Raw genomic sequence first — 21,596 nt, 5'->3', positions numbered from 1 at the left:
AGTGGAGTGAAGGCTCTGCACCTGACAGTATGACACTTAGCTTAGGAGTGTTTGATGGAGACACCAGAGTGCCTGAAAGATTTCCATTGCTCGGCATTAATATCCCTAACATCAATGGGCACAAGATATACTCATAACCAATCACTTGCACCAAATTATGCACATTAGCTGTAATACAGTGTACAACAGATATAATAACTCAGTTTAGTGAAGCCAAGGGGGAAGGCAAACTCTTCCTTTTTAAAGGCTTTTGCCACCATCAGTGTACAAATTACAAAATACAGTATCCTAAATTGCTTTTATGGTAACGAGATCTCAGAATTTAAACTTATTGATCTAGTTTGATTGAAAATTTATCAATGTAACAACTGATATCTTGAACTAATTCTCTTTGCTAATTGCATATTCAGATGCTTTATGTCAGAAGTATCAATCATGGCCAGAAATAGCAAGAATTATATATTCCCAATATGCCCACATCACCCCAACCCATATAATAGCAAAATGTCAATCTGCAATTATGAAGCTAAATATTAGTAGTTTTCTATAATGCAGTCATGAAGATAATTTGGATGTCAAAATGGCCTGAAATTGATCATTGAAAGGGACCATAAAGACAGCAGAATTGAAGTAACCTCTGCACTTCTGATCTATTAAAATCAATCATAGGAGAGATATTGGAATGAAATCTTATTTCAATCACTTAAAAAAGCTATTATTCCCCATTGTGTGGTCTCAATTTACAAAACTTGGATATAGATGTTTCCATTCCAATTTTCTATAATAATCTGAAAATTAAGTCAGTTGCAAATCAAATAGTACAAACCTACAAAGGAAAGCAAAGTAAATGAAAGTGTGCCTAAACACACACAAACCAAAAACTTAGGGTGAGCAGTGCCACGAACAATGGAAATTACTTACCGACTTAATTCTGCACCATGCATTTCACAAGCATCAAGGGAAAGAGAAATGTTCCTTTTTTTCCAATTTATCCTTTATTTGCGCACAATAGTTTTAAAAATTTCGTTCATGGGATGTGGGTGTCGCTGGCTAGGCCAGCATTTATTGCCCATCCCTAATTGCCCTTAAGGTGGTGGTGGTGAGCTGCCTTCTTGAATTGCTGTAGTCCATGCGTTGTAGGAACACCCACTGCTGTTAGGGAGGGAGTTTCAGGGTTTTGACCAAGTGGCAGTGAAGGAATGGCAATATAGCTCCAAGTCAGGTCGTTGTGTGGCTTGGAGGGGAGCTTGCAGGTGGTGGTGCTCCCATGTGTCTGCTGTCCTTGCCCTCCTAGATGGTAAAGGTTGTGGGTTTGGAAGGTGCTGTCAAAGGAGCCTTGGTGAGTTGCTGCAGTGCTTTGTGTACATGCTGCCACTGTGCATTAGTGGTGGAGGGAGTGAACGTCGAAGGTGGTGGATGGGGTGCCAATCTAGTGAGTTGCTTTGTCCTGGATGGTGTCAAGCTTCTTAAGCATTGTGGGGACTGCACTCATCCAGCCAAGTGGAGAGTATTCCATCACACTCCTGACTTGTGCCCTGTAGATGGTGGACAGACTTTGGGGAGTCAGGAGGTGAGTTAGCTGCCGCAGGATACCCAGCCTCTGACCTGATCTTGTAGCCACAGTATTTATATGGCTAGTCCAGTTCAGTTTCTGGTCAACAGTAGCCCCAGGCTGTTGATAGTGGGTGATTCAGCTAAAGTAATGCCATTGAATGTCAAGGGCAGATGGTTAGATTCTCTCTTGCTGGCAAATGGTCATTGTCTGGCACGAATGTGGCTTGCAACTTATCAGCCCAAGCCTGAATATTGCCCAGGTCTTGCTGCATATGGGCTGCTTCCGCATCTGAGTCGTGAATGATACTGAACATTGTGCAATCATCTGTGAACATCCCCAATTCTGACCTTATGATGGAAGGAAAGTCATTGATGAAGCAGCTGAAGATGATTGGGTTTAGGACACTGCCCTGAGGAACTCCTGCAGTGATGTCCCAGGACTGAGATGACTGGCCTCCAACAACAAGGGCCATCTTATTTTGAGCTAGGTATTACTCTAACCAGTGAAGAGCTTTCGCCCTAATTCCCATTGACTTCAGTTTTGCTAGGGCTTCTTGATGCCACACCCCGTCAAATGCTTCCTTGATGGCAGTCACTCTCACCTCAAATGGAGTTCAGCTGTTTTGTCCAGGACCTACAGCTGTTTCTTGATATCACGTGGACCGAGTCATATTGGCTGAAGACTAGCATCTGTAATGCTGGGGACCCCAGCAGGAGGCCGAGATAGATCATCCATTCCACGCCTTTGGCTGAAGGTAGTTACAAATACTTCAACATTCTCTTTTGCACTGCTGGGTTCCCCCATCATTGAAAATGGGGAAATTTGTGGAGCCTCATGTTAGTTGTTTAATTGTCCACCACCATTCACGACTGGATGTGGCAGGACTGCAGAGTTTAGGTCTGATCTGTTGGTTGTAGGGTCACTTAGCTCTGTCTATTGCATGCTGCTTCCGCTGTTTGTCATGCCAGTAGTCCTGTGTTGAAGCTTCACCAGGTTGACACCTCATCTTTAGGTATGCCTGGTGCTGCTCCTGGTATGGTCCCCTGCATTCTTCATTCAATATCAATAAATGAAATCTCAAATTTTGGAGCACTAAATTAACCTACAGTTAGACTATTTTGGGGTTTTAAAAGATGTTTTTTTAATATTCCTTCAGGGGATGTGGGCTTCCCTGGCAAGGCCGTTTGTAGCCCATCTCTAACTGCCCTTGAGAAGGTAGTGTAAACTGCCTTCTTGAACTGGTCCATCTGGTGTGGGTAGTCTCACAGTGCTGCTAGGAAGGGAGATTTAAATCCAGCAACCGTGAAGGAACAGTGATATAGTTCCAAGTCAGGATAATGTGTGGCTTGGAGGGAAACTTGCAGGTGATGTTGCCATGTGTCTGCTGCCCTTGTCCTTCTTGGCGGTAGAAGTCACGGGTTTGAAAGATGCTGTGAATGAAGCAACCTTGGCAAATTGCTGCAGTGCATCCTGTATATAGTATACACTGCTGCTACTGTGCATCGGTGGTGAAGGGGGTGAATGTTTAAGGTTGATCAAGTCAAATACTTTGTCTTGGATGGTGTCATGTTATTGGAGCCGCAATCACCTCCAGGCAAGTGGACAGTGTCTGATCACACTCCTGACTTGTGCCTTGTAGATAGAGTGGACAGGCTTTAGGGAGTCCGGAACTATCTCTGGCTTGCTCTTGTAACAGTATTTATGTGGCTATTCATGGTCAATAGTAACCCCCAGGATGTTGATAATGGGTGTTTCAGTGATAGTAATGCCATGGAATGTCATGGGGAGATGGTTGGATTCTCTCCTGTTGCAAATGTGATATTTTCACTGCCTGGCACTTGTGTGGCACAAATGTTACTTGCCACTTATCAGCCCAAGTCTGATGCATATGGACATGGACTGCTTCGGTATCTTAAGAGTTGCCAAATGATATGAATACCAAACATCATATTCTGCACATATAGAAGTCTTCCACAATTCAAATGTGCACTTAAATGACTGAAAAATAATCAACTCTTGCCTGTCTTCCCATCCCCCAATTTTCAGAAATGCAGCACTTGCTGCATTGGTCTTTTCTGTAGTGTGGGGAGGAAAAAAAACTTGACAAAAGCAAATCACTGACCTGTTTGGAGGGGGGGGGGGGGGGGGGTTTGCTAAATGTACATAAAATAAGAGTTTGCAGGCCAACACAAAAATAATACACAACTTACTTACTTTTCTATCAAGTCCAGTGTAACTCCAGGCACTAGTTTGGCACTCCTTTGCATACAGAACCTGCAAATAACAAACAGCAAATAACTAAGTGTATGTGGGGAGGCAGGATTTTAAAATTATAATTGCTTAATGACGGAGAGTCGTATTATTATTGCACCACATCCAAAATTTACGAGATTATAACTTTTCAATTTTATAATCCTTGGAGAAAGTAGCTTTTGTGGGAGGGAGCCAGAGGAAGAGGGAGCATCTGACTATGACATGCAAGGAACCCAATCTTAAAAAAACATATGCATCGAAAGATATGCACCAATACTTGTTAATTCCAGTGACTGCAGCTTGAAACTACTTGGAGATTACCTGAAGTTAGCCTGAAAAGGGGTCATGTAAGTTTCACTGCACCTGATCCAGTAATGTGCAGCTCACTGAAGCTTACTCACATTCTATTCAATATCACATTGCGTTCAAAGTTGTCTCTAAATATACAGCTGCCATCTTGTCATTATGCATTAAACTGGAATTGCATGTGAAAATTATTTTTGCTGAGATTCATGTTACGAAATAAATTGGTAGAATTGGAGGCCAAACAGTACAATTTTCCTTTCTTTCAACTCAAATTGAAGGAATAAATAAAAAACAAAGGAACGTGAACACCACATATAGCTGTCGAGATAATCTGTATCAGATTAGTAACTCCCACGACTTTAGTTGTCGATTAATTCTCAGACGCTCCTTCCATCTGAAGTATGTTGACCATGTGACCACTGAGGTTTCTTTTTATTTTCTATTTAATTCTCCTTTCGTTAATTTTAAAATAAGTCTTCTGCAATAGCTCAGGTCAAATGGCTAGGCACCTATCTCGTTATCGACCAACAAAAGATTCAAGTCTACAATTGGCAGAATTTGTTCTGGCATATGCCTGCCACAAATTTTATTATTGTAGTCAAAATGAGGAATGTTAGAGATGGAGCATGGATCTTTCCAAATTCCAGGCATCTCGGATGTAGGAATGAACTCTGAGTATATTTGGGAGAGTTAATCTGCCCCAACTTGGACAATTTTCCACCTCCTGCACCAGAATTTGCAGCTGAGGGTATTTAGGTTCAAGTGCATCAAACTATGACACTCGATCATAACCTCCAGATCAAGAAGGACGTTATGATGAAGCACTCCAAGCAGAAACTACTCTATTTTGAACAAGGGCCAATAAAGCAACCCTGGGGTTGGCCAATGTCACCAGACAAAATACACATGACAAATGACCTCTGCAAGAGTAAGATACCACTAATACAAATAGATCAGTTAAAATAAAATTGTATAATTAAATTAAGATTTAGTTTTCTTCATTATTGATGCAGATAACGTCCATTGGGACTGCTCACTGATTAGAAAAGGCTTCAAATGTACCAGTGGACATCACATGCTCTCTTTCCACGTAACACAGGAACAGAAATAGGCTATCCAGCTAGAGCCTGTTCAGCCATCCAATTAAATCAAGGTACACCTTTCTCTGTATCTCAACATTGTTTACCTGTCTTTCATCTATATCTCCTGATACCCTTACCCAATGGTTTACTAATGGGAAGGAAATATGAGATCCTTACCAGGTCTGGCCTACATGCGATTCCAGACCCACAGCAATGTAGTTGACTCTTAACTGCCCTCAGATGGAAATTAGGGATAGGCAACAAATGCTGGAATTGCCAGTGATGTCCACATCCCAAGTGAGAATAAATTAAAATATCCCTCTTTTGCACTCTTTACTTTGCTTTCTGTTCATAATCTTACATTGATCTTACAATATTTTAACTTATACTTCCTAGCTTAGGCACTGCGTGCCTCAGGAAGGATTCTTCAATCTGTTTGGTTGAAGAGACATATAGCTGTTTGTGCTGGTCACACTGGTCTCGGATCATCCATAGAGGGTGTCACACTGCTTTGACAGTTTGATCACAGTGTAAAATCCCAGAAATATTCTGAGGGCAAGTCTATACATAATAAAGAACGAGTGTCATTGATGTGCTGGTGACCGCAAAACCATTTTTCCAAGATCTAAGATCGTATGCTGAAATCCAGCCACATGTTCAAACAAAATCCTTCATGCTGTCATGTACAAAGCCTACTTCAATTGCCTCCAATCCTAGAGAGGCCCTGTTCTTTACCAACTTATAATGCAATTAATTAAACAATTTAAATTGGCATTAGTCAGCTGTATTTTTGCCAATTGTTCATTTAAATCTGCTAAAGTTGCACTTTGGAATATTTTCCCATAAAACAGTATGGGAAAAAGTTCAAACTTTGAGCCTAAAAATATGATAAAACTCTGCAAGACAGTGTTAGATGCTATTCTTAATGATGCAAACAGGAGAGAATGCTCTCGTTACAACTAATAAAAAATATGAAAAAAAAGAGTTGGATTTTCAGCATATCAATTTAATTTACAGCATCAACATTACAGTCTTTTTCCCTTTAACTAAATATTGAACTTGAAATGTTTTTTCATTCGTTTCCAATGTGATACTGATTCTATGATCTAATCAAGCAACTGCCATGCTATCATTTAAATACACCTCCCATTTTCCTAATTAGTTTAAATATTTTTAATCAGAAGCAAATTGTCAACATCTCTATGAAGGATTTGTTGTAAAATGACACAGGCACATAGATTTAAAATGTCATTAATCATCCCCTAACTGCCTTGCGTCTCATTATGGATTACTCATATAGATAAGTATAAATTCTACCAAGTAACATTTTCATTTATTAACAATAAACGAATCTGATTTTTTCAGGTAGTTTCCTCAGAGTAACTGGAATACATGCAGAGCAGCTTATAGGTTAATTGTAGAATGTGATTTCAGTGCTAATCAGCAGTTTGCAAATGATTGAACAGAAATGAACCCTTTCATTGAAACCAAACATATAGTCACCCTTTATAAAAAGAAACAGATAGAAGATTTACCAAAAATATTTGCAAGTGGGAATTTAAAATAAAATCACTGATTGATTTGTGCATCAAAACAGGCAAGTTTAACCAAAGAGTACACTTTACAACTATTTTTTTGCATCACAATCTCCAGATAGCATGCACTTTCACTAATCATCTGAAAACTTTCTCCAATTGGTTAAATTATCTGCATACACTTCAGAATTCAACTAACCTGGAGTATAGCAACTTTCGCTAATCTCTGGGCTGCTGCCAAATCTTTCCAATTTCTCCACCTGAACATATTGAAAGGGTTATATAGAGAGTAAGGCTTGGAATTTACCTTGGTAATACTGCATGTGGGGAGCTTTTTATTTACTGTCAGCACTTTTATTTATGAACTTTGGATATCCAAATACATTTTGACAACTTAATTATTATACTTGAACTGTTAAACTTGCGTGGGAACTTTTGGCAAAAACAAATTCACAATCAACGAAGTGGCAATCCTCCAGGAGGTGGTTATTGAAAACCTTTGATGTCAATTTAAAAAATAAAACTTGATCCACATCAGGCAAAATTTAAAACACTCAAGTTTAAATTTTGAGCCTATAGACAACAGAATGTACTCTTGAAAGGGGTTATTTCTTATGTAAGCTGTGTGAAGCATTGATACAGCAATATGAAAATAACTAAAGGGAGAGCACAAATGGGGCACTCATATACACTGGTCAAGAATGCAAGTATCCTGTCATCCTGATTTGATGTCTTAGTACTTTCATACAATCCCAAGGCTGATGAGTAATTCTGTCCTGTAAGCACACTTCCTGTGTCTGACTGGCGAAATGAAAGATTATATAGAGATGCAAGTGGATTAGCACAGAAAATAGCTTAACCTTTAGGCTACTAAAAAGAAAATTCATCCTTTAAAATTTCAAAGAGCTTTCTGTAAAAATGGATTTTGTTAATTTCTCAACTTCAATGAATAGGAAATACTACACACTAATCCATGCTACTTAATTAAGTCAAGCTTGGACGTGATTTTCAACACAACACCAAACAGAATTTTACAGCAGTTTTAAGTAGGGAGTAGGAAGTATCTCGCAACTGATGTAAAATTGTAAATAAATAAAATCAAAAGATGCAGTGTGGCATCCACTTTATAAAGCGTATAAAGCATTGTTAAACATTCATCACAACAATGGTCCATTTCTGTTTATAACACAAAATAAATTCTGAATCACAAAACACCATGGTTAGGACCTGATAATTATAATGTGCATTTAATTCTCTACATTGCCCCTTCGAGGCACCCCAGTATATTGCTGGACATTACTGAGTGAGTTGGACTGATCAAGTGTTTAACTCAACTTGTCTGCAAGCTCCAATTACCTCTTGGAGAGGTCCCAGGTACTCATCTTTCCTACCCATTCCTTCCTTAAAGGCTTGTTATACTTTGAAGACTTGTTCTTTCTATTCTTTAGCACCACCAACCCCCACCCACTCTCCCTCCCTAATCACTTTAACCCGGCTTCTCGTGAATATCTGAATTGCTCCACCTTCTGCTGTTCAAGGAATTCGAATGGATTTTGGGGCTCCCCTGTGGTTTGCCTGCAAAATCAAGCCCATTCAATTCCGTCTTCCTTGTTTTCTCTTAATATTTGGAAAACTTAAATGCTTATGCTTTTACAATATTGTAAATCTGAAAAATCTGCAAAAAGAAAACCTATCTTGTGTCTTTGAATTAGCGATAACATTTGTAATCATACACCAGAAGAGACGAGTTGGGAGAACAGAATCTATAAAATCTCTGCCCCCAATTCTAGTCGACTTGAACAATCCTAAATATTGGACTGGATAATCAAATTACAAAATAAATGTCAGATGACACAGTTTGCCCTAATTTTTCTTACTAACAATTAACAAGTCTTCCATGTGTAGATTTCCTTTAATAAAGTTCAACGTGTACTTTAATATTTTGGTAAGTGCAATTGTGCTAATTCAGTACTGCAAAACATCCTCAAGGTCATAAACCAACCGATTATTGTGTTCCTAACATTATGGTTTACCATCATGATTATTCATGATTGCTGACACTATCTAATGCACACATTTTCACTGCAAAATTGGACAAGGAAGTGTTGTGCTTGCACAAATTTCCTCGGAACTATAAGCTTCAGCAGATTCACCTTTATAAAATGCAAACTGAAAATGTTCACGCTGATGCAGCATCCAGACATTCACTCTAATGCTCATTATACAAGCAATTTAAGGTATGGAATATTGGATTTCAAGTGGGCGTTGAAAAATGTGTTTAAGAACAATTAAATCCGATACTCAAGAGATATTTGCGTGGTACTTAAAAACACCAACCGTGTGAAATGAATCTTGTACAAACAAAAACAATTATATAGAATAAAAACAGAAAATGCTGGAAATACTCAGGTCTGATAGCATCAATGGGGAGAAAAACAGATGTTACAACACCTGGCGACCATTCCCAGCAATTTCCATTGCTATTTCGGATTTCCAGCATCCACAGTATTTTGCTTTCAATTTTGTTTCTCAATTATATATAAATACTTTCTTTTTCTGAGGGCAGCAGCTTGAGAGTCAGCCTGGCTAGGTTGATAGTACTTTCGCAACTAGGTTAGGAGATCACTGGTTCAAGCATCAAATCTCAGTTGGCATTCCAATACTTTGGCTGTGTTGGCAGGCTTCAAAGGAAATGTTACACCCAAGCGTCACCCACCTGCTCAGGTAAACGTTAAAAGATCCAAATATTTGAAGAGCAGGAGTTTTTCTAAGTTTCCTTGCCAATATCCCCCTCAACTAATATCGCCAAAAACAGGCTAAATGGCTGATCATTTCATTGTTGTTTGTCTGATTTTACTGTACAAAACAGCTCTTAAAAATTATCTAACGATTATTTTCCACTAATAGCCACTAAATCATAGATGGCTATTGCATGGGAAAGGGTGGCATCAAGCAAAATGTATTCAGGGAACCTATAGGAAACATCAATTTATGAAGCTCATGTCCTCCTAAGAATCAAACCAATACAACAGTTCAGTAAGTAACTCCAAGTGATCTAGCATTAGTTCACAATTTTTCTGGAATTTCACAACTGACAACAGCTTGTTCTCATCAGGATCAAATTATGAGCAACTTTGTGGATTTCAGTGTGTTTGCTACTTTGCACAAAGATAATTATCAACTACTGGTGGATGGTTTAAAAGAGATAAGCAAAGATATCAGCTTGTCCCTTCAAGGTGGCTTTGAAGTCCACCAAAGGCAGCTATCCAAGGCTTTTCTTGGACTAATTTTTCAACATTCTTTGAAGTCTGCTTGAGAATTATGCAAAATAAAATATGTATAATTTAGATTTAGTTGCTGCCAAGGCCTTTTTCATTGTTATTGTTTGGGCTTTTTTGCGATCATTTTCTTCTTTGATACAAAAAGTCTATTTCCATGGGTGAGTTCTTGCTCCCCAGAAACGGAAACACGACCATACAAACAAAATAACCTGGAAAAGGCTATCCCAGTAAACAAATTCTATTACTGGATAATTGATGGGAATTTCATTAGTCCTCACAGCACTTAAGCCTATTGACAAGCTAAACTAGACACTTTCATAACAGGCTAAACAACTAAAACTAATATGGTCATTTACAAAAGCAGCAAAAGTGAGAATTTTGAGATTAAAGGCTGCATAGAGTCGCTTCTTGAAGGGGTAGATAAACCAGTCGGGGGAGGTGCTTTGAAAACTTTCCTGCGGAGCCTGGGACAGAATGCCTTTCAGAGATAATTTTGTGAACCAAGATAAAATCTTTGCAGGAATTGTATAGGTTTAACCTATAGATTCACATTCACAATAACTAGACAGCCACCATGCTCAATTTTCATAACTATAACTCATTTGAAGGTGGGCCTTAGTTTAACAAATACTCTAGACCACATTCACCATCTATAAACCCTGCAGGCCCAAAGGTGGCAAACTGCAATGTTAGGTATAAATTGTTAAATATACATTAGACTGCAGTTTAAGCCACTGACATAATAGCTGGCTCAAACTAACTGGTCTTCCTGGTTAGATTAAGTGAGTGTCTCTAGTGGTGGATTCACTCTATAACAACTTTGCAATCAACACATTATTAGATAAAGGTTAAAATTGTTCACAATGTTGTTTCTGTAGCCATTTAGGCTTCAAGGCAACATATTGTTTTTTTTACAGAATCAGGAAGCCCAACTTCAGTATTGTAATTTATAAAGGAAATTAAAGTGCAGTATAAAGAAGGGACATGGTCAAAAAACATTTTTGTCACATTTTACAACTCTGAAGTTCTTTTGAAGTAGCGCTTTAGCAGGCTACTTGGTGATTAGGTCGAAGACCATTGAAAAGGTAGTGGAATGACAAATTGACACATGATCATATTAACCCCAGGAAATCAAATCATGGGATATATGTTTTCTGAAGCTTGATTTACACCTCACAAATGCAAAGCGTGCCTGGGAAATGCCACATCATTTTGAAAAGCTATTGATAATGAACACAAGTTTCCACTTGAAGCACATTGCTCATCAACCTGAATGCCTTTATCGTAAATTATTGATTAAAAAACTGCAGTCTTTTGACACCTGATCAACTCGGTACTTCATTTTAAATCTTGGAAAAGAGCAGCATCCATTTTAGATCTGAGGTATCATAAATAGAGGACCCTACCAAGATAAAAATTTTTACATTTTGTTACCAAGGGTATTTTCATCTTCAGGCAGTTAAATGTTGCCTCAATTTGCTTCCAACTGAAGTGACAGTTACTTATAAAATTAAACTGTAAAACGTATTATAGATCTGAAGTGGAAGCTCAAGTTGCTGACTTTCTTCAGTTAATATAATTACCAAAACATGGAAACAACAACTTGAGACAATATCTTCTTTGCAGGTGAACAGAAACATGCTGAATAAGCAAACTATTTCCATTCAAAACACAACTCTCCATAATTGTCAGAGCCATTTTTTGCAATACTGTTTCAATCAAAGGTCACCACTGTCCTCCAAGAAGCAAATAATAAACCCAGTCACTCAAGTATCAAAAAAAGTCATTACTTCCCAATTCCCTTTGGCGCCATTCCTGTCTAAATCAGGTCAAAGATCGCTGTCTTCATACATAAGTCCTCCTGTGACAAAGTTTCATCAGCACTGATTTTCTGCACTTCTAACCTTGTAAAACACGTTTTTTCTACTCCAGGTCCGCTTTTAAAGCTTTAAACCTACAACATCCATCACCACAAGAGAGCTGTAAAGATAGTGCCAGTTAAGATATCCCCGAGAACTCCCTCTAAATAAATCTATGTACTTTGCATGCCTTCAGAATTGACATAGTGCCGAGACTTATAGGAAAACAAAGATATGCTGGACCTGACAAAGCGCCCCGCCCCGAAATACTCCAAATTATCAGCAGTTTTGAGAGTAACAATAGTTCAGAATTTACTAAATGCTGTAATGGGTTACATCTACCTCCTGACAGAACTGCTGAAAAATGAAGTAGTAACGTAGCATCATGGTAGTTCACAGCCATCAATTGAGGTACAAATTTCACCTCCAGTACACACATGCATCAGGAAAATAGACACTGGGTCAGAACAGGAAATGGGGCTGGTTCCCATAGCTGACAGAAAATAACCAGAGTCAGCCCTTCAGGAAAGAAGGACCTTATTGGGGGTGGTGGCATGAACATCACTATGTTTGGAAGACACTATACCTGACATCATTGTCAACTTGGCATATCAGTGCCAATTCCAAGCAATGACCTTGCGGATTTTCCAGCTTCTATGCAACGTTCAGTAGCATCCCTGCAATGATTTTGCAACTGTAGAAAGAGACATTCAAATGCTTTGCTGCTCGGTAGATCTTCTAATATGTCCCATCCCAGTGGTCACTGATTTTCATCGTAACTTCACAAATGCATTCGCGAAAGCCCCACAGCTCCCTACCAGTGCGCTCTATGCAACATGCAGTAAAATGCAAGTAATTTTTAGTTTTTCTTACATTGTTTAACAATTATGATTTGTATATGTCTGCAATCAAATCATAGACATCCTTGATGGGTGTGCCTTGCTTCAGAGAAGCATTGGTGCATTTGATGGTTTACCTATTTGTAACTGGTGTTACCAATTCAAAATGAGCGAAAAGACACGTTGGGAAGCAACAAAAGCAGGAGGCCAGCAAGCCAAACAAGCAAGAACTAAAAATATAGCTGGCAAGGAGCTGGTACAGATATTTTTTCCAAAACATTTTGCAAAATAGAGATAGCAAGAAAAGATCAATATTTTTAGTATGTAAGTAGCCTTCAAAATAGATCTGGAAAAAAAGCTTTGAATAACTAAAATTCCCTTTTAGCATTTACATAGTACCTTTCTCAAGACAACTCAAGGTGTCCCCTAGAACTTTACAGCCAATTGAACACTTTTGAATTGTAGCTACTGTTGTAACATTGGGAAATGTGGCAACTAATCTGCAATCAGCAAGATCCCACTTACTACCTACAAAAAGTTATTTGTTCAAAATTTAGTAACTTCAAGAAATTCAAGTGTCACCTTGGACACTCCAGATTACTGTACACATCTTTGAAAATACTTCTTTTAAAACTAACGCTTCACCTTGTATTATAGAACCATTTGAATAGATGCATTTCAGGAATAGACTAGGCTCCTATGCTTCAGAGTCTAGCCTATTTCCAAAACCTGGTAAATTCCACAGCACTGTTAAAGGCCTAGTTGAGTGTGCCTTGTATTTCTGGCCATAGGTAAGCCAAACATTTCCATTTGAAATGAATGTTGTCTGAGAATTTTAATGCACTTGGTGGAATACCAATGTAAAAAGTGGAGGCCTTAAATTCTATTTTTTTTTAAATACAGCAAGCCCCATGCATCAGCTAATCGAAACCAAATGGAAAGGGTTCAGATCAGTTTGGGTAAAAACAGTGAGCTGAAACTAGACTGTTCAGCTTCAATGAGAGGACAGATACTACAGATAAAGATCAGAAGTTTAAACAGCACTGGAAAGCACAATTTATCATTTGATAATAAAATTCTATTTTGCGCAACAGAAATTCCTCTGGTGGTATTATGTAAGCATTGCAACATCTGACTAATGTGATTTAGAGTGACAGCGTTATAAAATATTTCATCCACAAACGTTAAATAAGAAAAGTGCAAACTTTTGATTTGACTGACAACTGTGATGAATTGGCAATTCTGTCACATTTCACGTCATAAAGTCTATATCTTTTTCATGACTATTTATTAGATGTCACTTTAAATTTGTTTTACTGTGGGCTTAGTGCCTTTGGACTGAGGTTGCACCATGGATTCTGTATACGGCTAGAATTGCACTGTGGAGGGAGAAAAAACATTTTGACAATCATACGAACAAGGAACAAGAGTAGACCTTTCAGTCCCTTGAGTTTGCTCCACCATTTGATAAGATCATGGCTGATCTGATTGTGGCCTCAACTCTACTTTCCTGTCTACCCTCCAAGATTTTTGACTACCTTGTTAATCAAGAATCTATCCAACTCAGCCTTAAAAATATTCAATGATTCTGCCTCCACTGCTCATGGGATGAGTCTGTGGAAACATAGCTCATTGGCTCTCCTAAGTCCACTGAAATGGAAGCTGGAGGCTTCGTTTGAAGCTAAAACCTCACATCTAAGTTATGAATGCTAGTGCAGCTTTACTAGGATTATTAAACTTAGTCCAGTGTCAAGTCTTATTATTGAAGCCAAAGGCAATTATATTACGTGTCCTGTTACCAAGTGAAATTTTCTATATTGGTATACTGCTCCTCCTGTTTGCTTTTCACTTTTAATAATACTTGATTTTCAGTTTCGAGCCACAGCTACCAGGTCCAATGAGTATTCCAAACATCAGAACCCAAAAGGGCTCTTAGCAATTAAGTGAACTAATTACAACGCTCTATTCAACCTTGAGCAATTTTTTAAATTATTCTTTCCTGGGATGTGAGCATCACTGGCTAGGCCAGCATTTATTGCTCATCCCTAATTGCCCTCGAGAAGGTGGTGGTGAGCTGCCTACTTGAACTGCTGGTCCATGTGGTGTAGGTACACCCATAGTGCTGTTAGGGAGGGAGTTCCAGGATTTTGACCCAGTGACAGTGAAGGAACGATGATATAGTTCCAGGTCAGGATGATGTGTGGCTTGGAGGAGAACTTACAGGTGGTGATGTTCCCATATGCCCGCTGGCCTTGTCCTTCTAGATGGTAGAGGTTGTGGATTTGAAGGGTACTGTCTAAGAAGGCTTGGTGAGTTGTTGCAGTGCATCTTGTATAAAGTACATGTTACTGCCACGGTCAGTGGTGCAGGGAGTGAATACTTAAGTTGATGGTTGGGATGCCAATCAAGTAGGCTGCTTTCTCCTGGATGGTTTGAGCTTCTTGAGTGTTGTTTGAGCTGTACTCATCGAGTAGGTGGAGAGTATGCCATCACACTTGTATACCACCACTGACTTGTGCCTTGCAAATGGTGGACAGGCTTTGGGAAGTCAGGAGGCGAGTTACTTGCTCCCAGTCTCTGGCCTGCTCTTGCAGCCACAGTATTTATATGGCTGGTCCAGTTAAGTTTCTGATCAATGGTAACCACCAGCCCCCCACCCCATTCAGCGATGATAATGTCATTTAATATAGAAAGAAAATGGTTAGGTTCTCTCTAATTGGAAATGGTCATTGCCAGGCACTTGTGTGGCGTGAATATTATTTGCCACTTATCAGCCTATGTCTGAATGTTGTCCAGGTTTTGCTGCATATTGGCACGAGCTGCTTCAGTACATAATGAGTTGCGAACGGTGTTGAACAAATGTGTAATCATTAGTGAATATTCCCACTTCTGACATTATGATGGAGGGAAGGTCATTGATGAAGAAGCTGAAGATGGTTGGGCCTAGCATACTGCCCCAAGGAACTCCTGCAATGATGTCCTGAGGCAGAGGTATTGGCCTCCAATAACCACAACCATCTTTTGTGCTAACTCCAACCATTGGGGAGTTCCCCCAGATTCCCATTGATTTCAATTTTGCTAGGGCTCCTTCATGCCACACTCGGTCAAATGCTACCTTTGATGTCAGGGTGTGGTCTGAGAGAATATCTGACGAAAGCATAAAAAATTAACATTTTATACAACTTTTAAGTTCTAATGCCTTAATATAAAGTTATTACAATTTCATATTTTCCGAGCATAAGTTTTTTTGATAAATATTTGTTGAAAACTCTTTCCATCTATGTTCCTCATTAAGAAATCTCATGTGAATTTCTCCAACTGTTACACCAGTAAGATTTGTGAGATTGTAATTTCAAGCAATTGCTTGTGTTCTCATGCCCAGCTACAGCTAGCTGATGACTGCTAAGGTTCAATATGAAATGAGTTTGGACAGTTATTGAAACAGAAGGGTGGTGGAGAATTTCAAAGTTGCTAAAGGGGCAATTTGCTGATAACTATAATGTCTGCATCTAATACCATCAAACCTTTGACCTATAATAGATTTGTTATTGCAATGATCCCTCACCATTTTGACTTTTGATGCATAGACCACAGAAGATTACAGCAGAGAAGGCAGTCATTTGTTCTGAAGTGTCCATATCAGCATTTCGTACAGCAAACCAAAATTAATCACACTGACTATCCCTCCCCCAAAAGCACAACATTTTCCTTTGTTTCAAATATTTCTCCACTGTTTTTCTTCGGTGATGAAATGGTCCCTGCCTCAACCACTCACTATGGCAACTCTTAGAAATGTCTATGAACCGCTCTCCTCACTTTCTTATTGACAATTTTGAACTTATGCCCCCTTATCGCTAACTCCCCAACTACAGCAAGGTCTGTTTCTAATAAAACAGCAAAGTGCTGCAGATGTTGGAAGTCCCAAATAAAAAACCACAAAATGCTAGGAATATTCAGCCGGTCTGGTAGCATCTGTGGAGAGAGAAACAGAGTTAACATTTCAGGTCAATGACCCTTCGTCAGTTTAACTGTCTGCAGCTGCACTTGGAACATCAGCATAGTAATTGTGTTACTGGACTAGTAATCCTGGCATCTGGACTAATGATTCAGATTCACAAGCTCAAATCCCACTATGGCAGTTGTGAAATTTAAATTCAGTTAATTAAATAAATCTGGAATAAAAATCAAATATCAGTAATAGTGACCATCAAAACTACTAGATCATGGTTAAAAAAAAAATCTGATTCATTAATGTCCTTTAAGGAAGGAAACCACTGCCCTTGGTCTGTGAGACTCCAGACTTGCAGCAAAGTGGTTAATTCTTAACTGCCCTCTAAAATGGCCTAGCAAGGCACTCAGTTACATTCAACCATGATAGAGAAGTATAAGACCTAACAGTACTGTGGGTGTATTTACAATCACACGAGCTGCAGTGGTTCAAGAAGGCGCTTCACCACCACCTTCTCAAAAGCAATTAGGGATGAGTAATAAATGCTGGGTTTGCCATTGCTGCCCATATCCCATGAACAAATGAAACAAGTCGTCTCATATCGTAGATTCTTGGATTGCTGACACCTACCATTAGTACCATCCATTGGACAAATCTTGAATGATTGTGCCTACAAGATATGGAGACTGCAGCAGCCAATTTACACTATGCATTCCTCCTACAGGAGAAAACAGCACAGAATGCAGAGAACCACATGCCAATGGATGAGGAAGTGTCAACATCTGGCATTTAACAGCCACATAAAATGGATGCAATAAGAAATGGCTTCAAACCTAACCAGGCACTTACACGTCTCTGCACCTTCAGTGGGTTTGTATACCTTCCTTATTTGATGTTTTTATGTATTCTTAAATTTCTTCACCGTCTGTGTGATCCACAAACTGATGAAGATAAGAGTGCTGCTCAAACTCAAAGTTGATAGTACTTTTTTTTAATTCCAGAAATTGCAAGACAGCATAGGAAATTGCTAGAGAACAGCACACAGCAGTTCCCCCGACCTCCAACTACCAATCACTTACCGACCCCATCAATCACACTCTCCCTTACACACAGTAGCCCAATAACACCCACTCAAAAGGAGTGCAGAGCAGAGATGAAGAATTGACACGTGGTAAGACATACCACAAGAAAAACATAGGATGCAAAGGGGTCTGATGTAGTTGAGTGGAGGCATGTTGATCCCTGGCTGTAAGCAAATAAATGGATCTCAAGGGTCCTGCCATGACATGAAGGATGTTAGCATGTCAAACGCTTATGGAGATTCTGCATGATCTATCCCAAGATGTGCAGCAACAGCTGTGGTAGTGGTGAAAGTCCACTGCCTTTCTGTGAGACAACATCTGAGAGCGGTTCAAATCAGTGCGTGAGAGCCTGGAGAAAGTGGTAGCTACAGAAGTATCTGCAAACTGTTTCAGGAGAATTCCATTTAAGTCAATCAATTTAATATGGAGACACTGAAGAAGGACTGCAGATCCAGGGGGACCATCTGAAGAGGTTAATATCTACTTACAGGAAGTGTACGGGCCAGAATTTTTAAAAAAAATTGTTCTTGGGATGTAAGTGTCACTGGCAAGGCCAGTGTTTATTGCTTATCCCTAACTGACCTCAAAAAGGAGGTGGTGAGCTGCCTTCTTGAAGCGGTGCAGTCCATCTGGTGTAGGTAAATTCAATGTAGTTTGGGAGAAAATTCCAGGTTTTTGACCATCATTTGTAAAAGCAAAAAAATAAAAATAGTAATTTATTATTTCCGATATACCTGTATCCTCAATAATTAAATCCCCATTTGAGTAACTCAGCCCTTTACTTTTCACAATTTACTTAAGCAACTACTGTGCACAATAAAATAAAATGACATCATTACAGAGAGCAAAACTTACCAGCGCAATGCTATTTTGATAGGCGTAGTAAGACAGGAAGTAAAAAGGTCTGCTGGTAAATCTGGATTCATGGGCAGAAGTTCAGTGGCCTCACAGGCAGCCAGCTGGATACAGTTCTTCATTGATGGCGGCAAAGGCATCTGTGCAAGCGGATGATTTGGATTGATGGCTGCAACCTGAAAGATTGAGACCATTATTCAAAACTCTTCAGGTTGTAGAAATAATTAGAGCTTAAAGGCTTCAATCTAAGAACTTGCATTCATGGTACCAACTGTATATCAAAAATCATATGCGAGAGGTACTAGAGCATTTTCAGTTATCAAGGGAGCATGTCGGTTTACTGACTCTCTGATCACAAAAGATAATAATCACAAACTTCATTTCCAAACAGTGTATTCTGCGTTGTAACAACCTAACATTAACCTGGTAATGGCAATGTTCACAGTGGCGCATTTTTCAGGCGATACATGCTTAGCTAAAAACACCCGACAGGATGCAAGCGAGACTATATATTGACAATGTTGGCGCATAAGTCGACCTTCAAAGCCTCAAAAGTCCCTCCAAAAAATGCGGGGTGACTTATACGGTGAGTATAGCCGTTGTGGATGGTCACACCTTTGTTGTTCACCACAAGGGGTCTGCTCTGTGTGGGTATGTCTTAAAAGTTCCATGCACCTTCGCCACACAGCCCACGTCGTTTGCTTAATTCCGTGCCCCCAGTTATAAGGTGCCAGTAAGTAAAACATCCATTTTATGGGGTGAAAAATTGAGGCTGACTACTAATGTAATAGTGGCTGAAAAAGGGGTCAACTTATATGCTGAGTATATGCAAAAGCATTATTTTGGGGGTTGAGAAAAATGAGGCCGTCCTATACACTGGGTCAACTTATATGCTGCGACCTACGGTATTTGTCTACATTAATTAATGTTTTACTGCTTGCATCATGTTAGCTGGACAGAAACATTGGGGTGAATATCACAGCAATATAGTTCTTTGTATCCCACTTGAAGAGAGCTTCTTCTTAAAATGCTAAGTGCCTAAAGAGCTCACTTATATCCTTCTTTCCTCCTTTTTCTCAAGATGTTGCTACAATATTGTTCTGAAAGTGTCAGCAGCCCTCTGTGCTTCACCTATTTGCCTGTTCTTTGTGTGAAAACTTGGGCAAAGACTTGAAAGGCTCCTCAAGCAAGAGGGATATCAGAGCCAAGTGTGGCCCTGCCCTCCCCAACAGCCACAGGGACATTTTCCAACAGGTATCACTGGGCAACGATCCAAAGCCGCAATCTTGCAACTTGGAGTATGCGCTTGTGATTTGGCTTAAGGAGTTCATCTCTAAAATGAGGTTTCATTTACTCAACTGATTTGTTTTTAAATGGCAGTAATGGTATCAATGGCACTAAAGTATATAATGCAATACTAACTGAAAGAAGAGCGTTCACTTTCTGAAACATCATCTTCAAGAGAAGTACAAAACAAAGCACCAGGCAGCGTGACTACTCATGAAAAGTAAATCAATGTGCCAGGATATCGCAAACAAAAAAGTCAAATTAAATGATACAAAAAGTCTCAAGAAAACTTGTGATTTCCACCTTGTTAACAACACTACATAAATTTGTTTTGCATAACCATAACTGAGTTGTCACCTACCATTTATGGTACAAAATCTACATACACAGATTTAACAAAATGATCATGCGCATCATTACCAACAGAACTTAAAAATCAACACTGCACACATGCAAGTGCTTAGTCATATATATGACAGGACATGTGGGATTTTTAGGAGTCTGTTCTGTAATGAAGATGGGTGCAGTTCAGTCTCAATTAAGTTGTGAAACCTTACAATAGTACTCCTCCCAGTAGCATGGGGTTCAGGGACTGCTGAGGTCAGTGTGTGTTAATTTTGTGACACTGGCATTTAAAATCCAGCTCCACAAGTTATGGTAAAACAAAAGCAAGTGAGCAATTTGATCTGAGAATTTGAGCATGACAGGCTGTTTTCCTCTTTAATGGCTTTTTGAATTTCACATAAATGATTCAGTAAAAAGTTGCCCTCCGCCCTACTTTCTAATCTGCGCTGCTGCAGGCAATGAGCACACACAAGGCCCAGATGTTCACATTCTTTTATTGATTATTCAGCATCCTGAGGATTATTTATCAATTGACCAGTGCTCATTACAGATTGGAGAAAATACAGTGCATCACAGTTCCGAGCTAGCTAAGTTTTAGCTGCAAATCAGAACAGATCCCCAGACAATATTATTACGTATATAGATGCTTGGAAAATGCTTTTGAATGTTATCTCTGGAAGAGATGAGACAGAGAGCTTTTAACAACCGGCAGCACTGAGAGTACTAATCACAGGAGAGGGTGAAGGCAAATGATTAACGGAGGTTCACTGTGATGATTGCTTTTCAAAATATATCAAACCTTTCATATATTCTAGAGGACAAAATATGGAAATTGCACAACAAATTAAATGAGCGCAACCAAACAGCTCAATTTTAAAGAGAGAAAAAATGCCAAATGAAACAAAATACACTGTTGCAATATTTACAGGAGACTAATAAGGTATTTTGGATTGCTGCTCAAACATTTATATGGAGACAGTGCCCTGGGTATTTGATAAATTTACTTTTATATAAAAACAGTCTGTATATTTGCAGCTCTGGCACTATTAATCGGTTCTTTGGACTGTTCATACATCTACTAATCAACATATCCTGAAAATTAGAAGAAAGAAATATAAAGCCGCAGTCACCATTACCCTTGCTGACCTACACTGCCTTCCAGTTGAGCAACACCTCGATTCTAAATGTCTCATCCTTGTTTTCAAATCCCTCTGTGGTCTCACACCTCCCTATCTCTGTAATCTGCCTCAGCCCCACAACCTTCAGAAATCTGCATTCATCTAATTCTGGTCTCCTGGACATTCTCAATTTTAATTGCTCCAGCATTAGTGGCTGTGTCTTCAGCTCTGTAATTCCCTCCCTAAACCT

The 21,596-nt window shown here is 39.2% G+C and overlaps 1 protein-coding gene across 3 annotated transcripts in view; it reads right to left on the bottom strand.

Moving 5' to 3' along the window:
• rptor (regulatory associated protein of MTOR, complex 1) overlaps positions 1 to 21,596 on the bottom strand; it is a 427,059-nt gene that overhangs the window by 191,713 nt on the left and 213,750 nt on the right. For all 3 annotated transcript variants that reach the window (XM_078571169.1, XM_078571168.1, XM_078571170.1), the window contains 2 exons: positions 18,597 to 18,772; positions 3,770 to 3,829 (listed from right to left, as the gene is read on the bottom strand). In XM_078571169.1, coding sequence (XP_078427295.1) covers positions 3,770 to 3,829; positions 18,597 to 18,772 — 236 coding nt within the window. The remainder of the gene's footprint in view (positions 1 to 3,769; positions 3,830 to 18,596; positions 18,773 to 21,596) is intronic.

The sequence above is a fragment of the Cetorhinus maximus genome, chromosome 24, assembly GCF_964194155.1.
Source record: "Cetorhinus maximus chromosome 24, sCetMax3.hap1.1, whole genome shotgun sequence".
NCBI lineage: Eukaryota > Metazoa > Chordata > Chondrichthyes > Lamniformes > Cetorhinidae > Cetorhinus > Cetorhinus maximus.
This window is presented reverse-complemented; position numbering and strand designations above follow the sequence as displayed.